A 10369-nucleotide genomic window follows, 5' to 3' on the forward strand; every position below is an offset into this window, starting at 1 on the left:
TAATAATTGGACTTAGAAGGGGAGTCATTATGATGTAGCATTTTTGGTGATATATTAGTAAAATTGCCACAAAGAAATTAGAGACATAAACATATGAAACGCGTCTATAATTTGGTTGTTAATGACTAAAAATGTCAATTTATTTTAGTAGTCACAATTATCACATTTTAATTCAACTGGAAGAAGATTGTTCAAGTGGACCCTCAATTATGAATATTAACAAGCAAAATATATATATGCAAGTTTAAAATAACTTTAACATAAGTTTTAGTTTGCTATTATAACTATTATATAATGATTACTTGAAGAATAAACAACCTGATATTCGATTTCCATTACGACCATCAGAAATTTGGTCAAGTAGAAGGAACTAGTCTAATAATAAGTTAAGATGTAAATTCTGATTGAAAGAGTTGTCCATAGTTATTGTCCAACAATGTCTCATACAAAAGTACCTCCAATTGAGAGAACCTATGAAAAAAAAAAATATATTATGACTAAAATATCAATATAACTTGTGAGTATTTTAGAATGGATGGTATAAATGGAAATTAGATCGAATGGATCATACATAATAAAACATTCATTGTTTGGTTTTTGGTTTTTTAAGGGTTGTTAGGTTTTTGTTAAAATGGAGCATTACATTCCTTCAAATTTCTTTATTACTCGTTTCTCAACTTGAAGAATATGAGATGGAATCATTTACTAAATTAATATTATAAGATGGAATCATTTACCAAATTAATATTTAATAACTAATCCCTCTTGTTAGATGAATGATCGAATAAACAATAATATTTTCTCGATGTGTCGTATCAAACTCAAATTCACAAGATTGAAGAGCTTATTTTCAACCTAGTGACATCTAGAGAAACCGGCATATCTTTTCGCATACACCAAATTTAAAATTCAAAAGTTTTCATCCCGTGACACAATCAACATAGGGATCTGTTTGTTATAGATTAAAATAAAAATAATTTGGATATAAATAATTTAATTAAAATTTAAAGAAAAACAAACAATTTTGTATTTGTTTTAAAAATGGTTATCAACATAGGGTCCATTTGTTTTGGAATTTAAAAAGAAAAAAAAAACTCAAGTGTAAGAGCTTTCTTGGAGAAAAAAATTATGATGGTAAACAAATTTAAATTAAATTAAATTTTTCTAAAAAAACATCTGGATTATTTTTGAGAAAATCTTTTTTTCTTTTAAGGAAAAATAAACGCACCCATAATTTATAAATAAAAAATTGGTTTTGTATTTTTCTTTCTTATAATTTAAAATAATTTTCTTCAAAAGCTAATTAAAATGGCTTTTCATTTTCGATATAAGAAATATTTGGCATAACAAAATGAATTTTAAAAATTTACACATAGTTAAAACATCAAAATATTTTTTATAATCTTTAATAAACGAACCCTAATTCTCGTATTACTTTGCATTTGTTTCATGACATGACATAGTGTCCACTTTTTATTTACCTAATTTGTCCGTCCCTCACTTGCATTTCTTAGAACACTTTCAGATTCAATTGTGCAATTTTGACAACAAGAAGAAAATTAGACTTTCTTCAAAAATTTATGTAGACTAATGCAATGAAGATTTTATTTTGTTCCATCGTATAAAATGTGGTAGTTCCTCCTGTCAAAATGTCACATTGTTGGAGGCCACTCCGTTTCCACCATTTCTTCCTCCCAATCTTTGAAATTATGTAATAACATAGACTATCTCTAAAATAAACGTAACTCTATATTTGCTCAAAAAAAAAAAAAAACGTAACTCTATTATTGTATAAATTTACCCTAAACAACCAAAAAAATCCAAATTCAATTTATTTTTTTGTTTATAGAAAATTCAAATTTTAAAACATAAGAGCATGCTACTTAAATCATTATCAAATTTAAACTTATATGAAATCTACACCATAATTAAAGAAAATTTCAAAACTACCCATTTTAATCAGACATTTTTATGTACAAAATTTCCCTCAACACAATTTACCAAATTCAAAATTTTAAACATAACCGATAGTATAAAACATAATAACTACCAGTAAAACATAATATATAAATGGGCACGTACCGCCAGTAATTTTTTATGACAAGTGCCTAAAATAATCAATCAATGCATTAAAAGCTTGAAGAAAAGGTCATCAGACAGCACATTATAGTCATACCCAAGTCCGGTGGCACGATCGTTGAATTCCTCCATCTCGCTGCTTGGAACCTGAATTCCAACTAATACATTTGCTCCAGCTTCACCCTGTCCAAAGCAGCAAGTACAAGCCATTAGATTGCATTGGTCAACGGAAAAATAACCAAAAAAAAAACATGCAGTATTTGACTTGAGGAATAATAGAATGTTGCAAATTCTAACCTGTGCACGGTAATGGAATAAAGAGATATTCCATCGTGGACTAAAGGAGTCTAAAAATTTCATCAAAGCACCAGGTCTTTCTGGAAAGGTAAAACGACAAAGAACCTCATTCTGAATATCAGGTCGGGCTCCCATCTGAAAAATGTTTTCAAAACAAAGTTAAACTTGGTCAAATACAAAAACAGGATCAGTTATTGTGACGTATTTAGTAAACATTATCGGCTTATCGCAAGACAAGACCATTAAATCAAATGGGGCAGCTCTTAGTCAAGTGTTGTTACTTACTCTCCGTCTCATATTATGGGCTTTATAAATAGCATGGATAGTGAATTTAGTACTTAACTTTGTTTGGCGGTTGGGAATAGTGAAGGGAAAATGAAATTTATAAAAATTCAAAATGAAGGGAACTCTGCAAGTCAATTTACCATGTGACGCAAATGATCTTTCACCAAGTCAACGTCTGAGAGATTGTGAGTTACAAGCTGAGAAGTTTCCATTCTCTCCTGCATTTCTTTTAGTTCTAAGGGCGTGTGAACACCAACACTGCACACCAACACAGTGAATAATAAAATATTATTGGCCTTGGCATAACACTTAGTTGTCAACAAATCTTTATCACAGAAAATGCAAGTCATTGAAAACTAATAAATTGTGCAAGAGAGATGTCAATATTCTGAGCAGTGGAACATAACGATATATCAAAAATTGATAATAAACAGGAAAGACACGGCATCTTCTCTATTTCTATGATCTTACCTGTAAAGAACAACAGCTTTCTCCTTGGAACTATATCTGTATTTGAATTCTGTGATATTCATCTGCCCCACCTGCCAGGTCAGAAGAAATTCAGTTCAACTATGAAAAACCCTGTTTTGGAAAAAATAACAGTTAAGTCGTATAAAAATATACCAATTCACAAAACTGTTTGAAACTGCCAGGCTCCTCCGGCATGACAGTTAACAGCAGAGCTTCTTGTTTACGACCGACATTAGCAAGTTCAGTAACTATCCTAAGTTTATCGAAATTCATATTTGCTCCGGAGGTTATTGCTATAACATTTTCCCCCTTGAGTCCATAATATTTGCAGTATGCTTCAGCTCCAGCAAGAGCAAGAGCGCCTGCTGGTTCCAATATGCTCCTTTTTTCCTCAAACATGTCCTGCAACAAGGTTTACCAATGTCAAGTCCTAGATAATCTGCAGTGCTTTCCAATTTCCATTTAATGTACAAAACATTCGAAGGTATATGCAGAAAATAATTCCCAATTCTCACGGATACAAACAAAACAGCTCCATTCGGACGAATGACAGCTTACAAACTCAGCAACCTGTGTACTCAAATAGAGCTTCTACAATGGAGCAGACATCCTTTAAAAGTACAGAGTAAAATTAACACCCAAATTCATATAATTGTACCACATGCATCCTTTTTTTTTTTTTTGAAAACTCAGTATCTGTCGCAAGAACCGACTAATCCGAGGGGTCCAATCCCACCGGCCACCTTGCGAGGGTTGGTTAAAAGCCAGAGTTTTCTCTGTATGGACTAACCCACCGAAATCAGCACCGTGGGGAATCGAACCTATAATCATCCTGTTGTGATTTAATGGCACCAGATAAAAAAAATATATCTGGAGTTAACGGGTTAAATAGTAATGTAATTGGTTCTTCCTACCACTCCCAGCTCTCTCTCCAACCCGCTTCACTAAATCTAGCCATAATACAGAGAGGTAAAAAACATCATCAATCACCAAGTATATATAAACCAATGAAGCATTAAATAATTCTTTGATTACACAACAAAAAAAAGTTCGGATTTGGAAAAGTTCTAGTTCGAATGATTATATGAAAAATACTCCTCCATCAATCAATTCCAAATTTGTTATTGTTTGCAGACTCACATGTGAGTCAAGCAAATTGATTTCTTAACCAATTTGATTACTCTGCACTTAAACTTATGATCAGCTGTAAACTGTCAAGAAAGATAGATGGAAATGAAAATTTAATCCAGCATCAAAACAATGAGTATATAGATTTAAATTCATTTGACAAGACATTATGAAATTCTCAATTTTACATTTCATAAAACTAGAGAAGTAGTTGCCATAGATAACGGTGGTGTGTGTGCGTGTGGAAACTGTTTACAACACCAGAGATTCTGAATGCAAACTTTCACAAGTGAAAGGGCATCTCACCTTTATCGATGCACAAATTGCATCACGGCTTACAAGAACAACACCATCTACCAACTCCTTGCACAAGCGGAAAGTTTCCTCACCAACCTCTTTTACAGCCACACCATCTGCAAATCCTCCAACCTGGTCCAAAACCACTCTTTGGCCATGATGAAGTGACAAAGCCAATGCATTTGCATCAGTGGGTTCCACCCCAATTATCTTCACCTGTGAACATTAAAAATGCCAATATTTAGTTAATCACTCAACTCTTCCAAGTGAACAAAGGCACGTGCAATGGAAAAACCTATCAGGACAACACCATGCAAACAAACCTCTGGATTTATCCTCTTCACGTAAGCGGCAATACCAGCAATGAGACCACCACCTCCGACAGGCACAAAGATTGCATGAACTGGACGCTTCATCTGGCGCACTATTTCCATCCCGACAGTTCCCTGACCCATAATGACATCGGGATGATCAAAAGGAGGTATGAATGTACGACCGTCCTCTATAGCACGCTTCTTAGCATATGCTTGTGCTTCATCGTAGGAATCTCCAATAAGGACCACAGTAGCACCCCACCTCTCCACAGATTTCCACTGCAAAGGTAAAAAACAAACAAAAACACATCTCAATTGACCACATTAATTTCTTCAACAAGATATAACAAGTAACAAACAAAGTATTTTCTGGTTTTAACTCTCCGATTCTTAAGGAAAATGGGGTTTAGTAGTCCGAATTTCGATCATGAGGTAAGTAAAATCTAGTTAATGATTGTCTCAGCCAAGGATCAAACTTGAGTGATTTCGATCTATTCAATCTTAACTAAAACTCATCAAACACGTGGCTAGAAACAAACATGTTATGATAATTAGAATAAATGAATACCTTGATGTCAGGAGTGGTAACTGGCATTGCAATAACGGCGTTGCAATTCAATCTCTTGGCAGACATGGCAACTCCTTGAGCATGATTTCCAGCTGAAGAGCATATAACCCCTTTCTCCAAAACATCCTTTGGAAGTTTAGCCATCATATTATAAGCTCCACGGATCTTAAATGAGAATACCTATCACAAAATTCACAATTTCATATCAATTATAACTACACAATCCACAATTTCATAAACAACATATCCTCAAGCAAAATGATCAACACAATTACAACACCCAAAAAAAATCAATTAATAAAAATAACAATTTTAAATATGATTTTAGTCCCTGCAATTACAGCATTCTTTGTTGTTTAGACTGCAAGTATTTTTGTTTGTATCCAGTGCCAAAAAATTCAAAAATTGTGTGTATTGGCTCATTTTTGAGCTTATGCAAAACTGCTTATGCATATAAATAAATAAGCTTTTATGTATTATTCATAAACTTGTCAAGGTAGTTCATGAAAAAACAGCTTATGAAGATGCAATTTCCGTTAGTAAGAACTTATGAATTAACATGAAAGCTTATTTATTTGCATAAACTATTTTTCATAAGCTCAAAAATAAGTCAATCCAAACGGACCCTTACCCTTAGTCTCTGACGTCAGCTTACCGACATGAGAGACATAATGAATTTGCAAGACCAAAACAAAACAAAAAATTAACATAATTGCAGCGACTAAAATCACATTCAAGAATACCAACAACAAGAACAAGAACATAAAATGAGATGATGATAGTACTTACAGGTTGAAGATCTTCACGTTTAAGCCAAACATTAACACCAAGTCTTTCAGAAAGCTTTGGCGCCAATTCAAGAGGAGATTCAACAGCAACATCATAAACCTTAGAAGTAAGTATACTAGTCAAATAACCCATAGCACTTACTCCACAATCACCTTCATCACCACCACGTGTCCTGTCAGGAACCGCTCCAACGTAACCAGGTGGATACTGAAGTGAATCCGGCGAAACCTTCAACCTCGGAGGAGCCGCCGCCGGAGACTCAACAAAAGGAGCAGAAACCATTTCAACAGGTTTGGAGACTGCGGCGGCGGTGGTTGTTATGAATGGTTTGAAACGAGGGTTAGGGTGAAGAGTAGTGTGGTGCATTCTGTGACGGTGGTTACGGAGGAGGAGATGAGGTTGTGGCTGTGAGGTGGTGGAGGAGGAAAATCGTAGCGCCTCCATGGTTTGGGTCATTTTGATTGATTTCAGACACAAAATAAAATCTTACAGAGCTTTGCTTTATGACAAGTCTCTGTTCATTCAAATATCCTTGTTGTGTCCAGGGGTATTTATTTATGTCTATGTTTGGTTTTTTTTTTTTTTTTTTTTTTTGACTAATACAGTATATACCTTTGATGGTTGGTTTCAATCATTCAATGTTTTTGAGGAATATACAATTGAACATGATTTTATAATGTTTTTTTATATGGTTGAGTCTTTTTTTGAATCATATTATATGGTTGGGTCAAAAAAATAATAATGAAATAACATGGTTGGTATGTGTACTCTTTTTATATTTTGTAAATAAAAAAACACACCTAAAAAAAATTGATATATGAATTTAATCGTATTTAGACAAGAAACATGTGCATTTTTTTTTATATTTTGTAAGAAAGGAAAATATAGATCAATACATGTACTTTTTTACTATTATTTTATAAATAAGTTTTTTATTTGAATGGCATTTTATAAATGAGGTTGAATATATCTTTGTTGATGTAATATAGGTGTGAATATGATGATATTTTATGTGAAATTTCGATTTGAATTTGAATCATAGCATTTTTCTCTGGTTATATGTGTGTTTTATTTGAATTTGAATCGTAGCATTTTTCTCTGGCTAAATGTGTGTTTTATTTGTGTGTATGTTGACCACTAGGTTAATAACAAAATAAATATTAATGACTCAACAAAAGATTAAGTTCCACAAAAATATGTTGGTGGGAATTAATATTAACGACTCGTGGTTATATGAGGTGGCTACAGTACTTAATTGTAAAATTGAGATGGTGCCCTTTTTGAACTTAGTCTTCCAATTGGTGTGATGCTAGACGGTTGTCTTTTTGGAATCCGATTTTGCCTCGTATTAGATCTAGATTGTTTGAATGGAAGTGTTGTAATTTATCGTTTGGTGGTCGCTTAATTCTCTTGAAGTTTGTCGTATCTTCTTTGTCTATCTATACTCTTTCCTTCTTCAAAGCTCCCTTAGGTATCATCTCCTATATTGAATATATCTTTAATAAAAAAATTTGGGCAAGTGTGAGGATCATAGGAAAATTGCATGGGTTGATTGGGAGTCTGTTTGTAAGAATAAGGAGTTTAGGGGTTAGGCGGATGAAAGATTTTAATATTGCTCTGTTAGGCAAATAATGTGGGAGGTTGTTAGTTGATAGAGATGTGTTGTGGTTTAAGGTGTCGGCAGCCCGGTATGGTGTGGCAGAAGGGTGTCTGAATCAGGGGGCGGTGTCTGAATCAGGGGGCAGTGTCTGCTCGTCTTGGTGGAGGGAGGTGGGGCGCATTCGAGTTGGTCGAGGAGTAGAGGGGGATAGTTGGTTTGAGGAGACTGTGAGAAGGAAGGTGGGTAATGGTGTTCATACTCATTTTTATACTGATAGGTGGGTAAGGTTCCTTTGAGGGCGAGATTTAGTTGGCTTTACCATTTGTCTGATTTTAAAGGAAAGTCGGTGGCTGAGATGTTCTCCTTAGGTTAGGGTGAAGGGGGAGGAGCTTGGAAATGGCGGCGTCGGTTGTTTTCTTGAGAGGAAGAGATGGTGGACGAGTGTAGGGTTATCTTACTTGATGTCTCTTTACAGGTTAATATTCCAGATAAATGGAAATGGCTTCCAAATCAAGGAGATGGTTAAACTGTTTGTGGAGTATATCAAATGCTCACAAGTCAGGAAGATCATACTTTCGATGCGATTTTGGATAGTGTTTAGCATAAACAGGTTCTTTTGAAGGTATCTATTTGTGTTTGGCGTCTCCTGCGCAATAGGTTGCCGACAAAGGATAATTTGGTTAGACGCGACATTATTTCTCAAGAAAATCACTATTGTGTGGTGGATGCGGTCAAGTTGAATCAGCTCATCACTTGTTCCTTCACTGCGAATTATTCAGTTCTCTTAGGCAGTTAGTTCGGTCTTGGATTGACTTTTACTCTGTCGAACCACAACATATTTTGGATCATTTTATTCAATATCCTCACGCCACGGGAGGTTATCAAGCTCGCTGTAATTTCTTACAGTTATTATGACTCGCTTCAGTGTGGGTTTTGTGGACATAAAGAAATAATAAACCTTTTAAATTTAAAGAAAGGTCAATTATGCAACTGTTACATAAAGTAAAAATGATATCTTTTTGGTGGTTGAAGGCTAAGTATACTAACTTTCCTTTTGGTTATCATATGTGGTGGCAAAACATTTAAATTTGTTTGGGCATTGGTTGGTTTTGCATTATAATGATGTAAACTTAGTTGTTACACCTTGTGCTAAAGGGATTACTGATTTGGTGTTAGTATGTACTCCCTCCGGTCACTGTTATAAGCAAAAGTTGACTTTTTAGGTTCATTCAATAAATGATGTATGTAGTCTAAATATAGACTATATACATCATTTAGTGAATGAAGATAAAAAGTGAACTTTTGCTTATAATAGTGACCGGAATATATATATATATATGAGTTGGGATCCGTTGACACCAGGTGTCAACGGATTCGTTGACACCAAATCTCATCCGTTGATTTTATTTAATCAAAGGTTAATAATAGTGCCACATTTTTATTTACTGTGTATCCTTCTTTTCAATCACACAATATTATTGGTTTTAATGATTACAAAACCCAAATTGGAAACATAATCCTATCATAATTCTCCTTATTCTCTTGTCTGCAAAATTGAAATACTCCATATCTGAATAATTTAAATATTTCCAAGATATTATTGTTTAGAATGATCTCTTCTCCTACATGCTAACTGAACCAATCCACAACCCTTCCCAAACTTGTGGTGACTTTGTTGAGATTTAATTGTTTATGCCGTAATCATAATAAAATTGTAATGGGGTTTTCCATTCTACCAATACCATACAATTCATTTTGTTGACATCTAATCATTTTTTTTTAAGGAATCTAATAATTTAAAACGATAAAAAACCTAGGATTATTTTAATTCATATTCAATCATGGTTAAACACCTAAAATTAAAAGCAAACTCATCCAACAATCTCACCATGTTCCTCTCCAATTGTAATTGTTATCATAAGCTTGGCATAAATTTCCTTCATGTGCTGCAATACATACGAGGAGTTAAACAAGAGGGAAAGGAGGTACAGACAAGAATGATAATATTCATAGGAGTGGGGGAAGAGAAAAACAATTTTCCCAGAAGAGAATAACGAGTATCATTACTCCATGTTTTCGGTTTCAGTTTTTTAATCACTAAAAGCACTAATTGTGTGTGAGTGAGAGAAATGATACACAAGAAAAAGAAATACGAATTAATTATGGGCCTTTGGATTAAATGAAGACGGATGAGATTTAGTGTCAACGAATCCGTTGACACCTGATGTCAACGGATCCTGACTCTATATATATATATATATATATATATATATATATATATATATATATATATATATATATATATATATATATATATATATTGGGTTATGTTACAAGTCACCCTTTGGTGGTGTCTTTTATCAAGTCACACCTTAAGGTGTGGTTTTCACTTTTTAGTTATAACTTTGATAAAAGACACTTTCCTAAAAGTAAGTTGGTGTCTTTTCGCAAATGCTCATAGAGTAACTTGATAAAAGACACCTTCATAAAATGTGTCTTCTATCATAACCCATATATATATATATATATATATATATATAT

General features: G+C 33.7%; 1 protein-coding gene across 1 annotated transcript; it reads right to left on the bottom strand.

Annotated features, from left to right (window-relative positions):
• Nucleotides 1-237: 237 nt before the first annotated feature.
• OMR1 (L-O-methylthreonine resistant 1) lies at nucleotides 238-6752 on the bottom strand. Its single transcript, XM_085724280.1, has 10 exons — nucleotides 6229-6752; nucleotides 5440-5619; nucleotides 4881-5150; nucleotides 4567-4773; nucleotides 3286-3534; nucleotides 3133-3203; nucleotides 2802-2919; nucleotides 2377-2511; nucleotides 2177-2262; nucleotides 238-471 (listed from the first exon to the last, which is right to left on the bottom strand). The coding sequence occupies exons 1-10, from the start codon at nucleotides 6682-6684 to the stop codon at nucleotides 387-389; spliced, it is 1857 nt and encodes a 618-aa protein (XP_085580406.1). The 5' UTR covers nucleotides 6685-6752; the 3' UTR covers nucleotides 238-386.
• Nucleotides 6753-10369: the final 3617 nt, after the last annotated feature.

Source organism: Medicago sativa, chromosome 1 (genome assembly GCF_051527215.1).
Source record: "Medicago sativa cultivar Bolivia chromosome 1, Bolivia_mono, whole genome shotgun sequence".
NCBI lineage: Eukaryota > Viridiplantae > Streptophyta > Magnoliopsida > Fabales > Fabaceae > Medicago > Medicago sativa.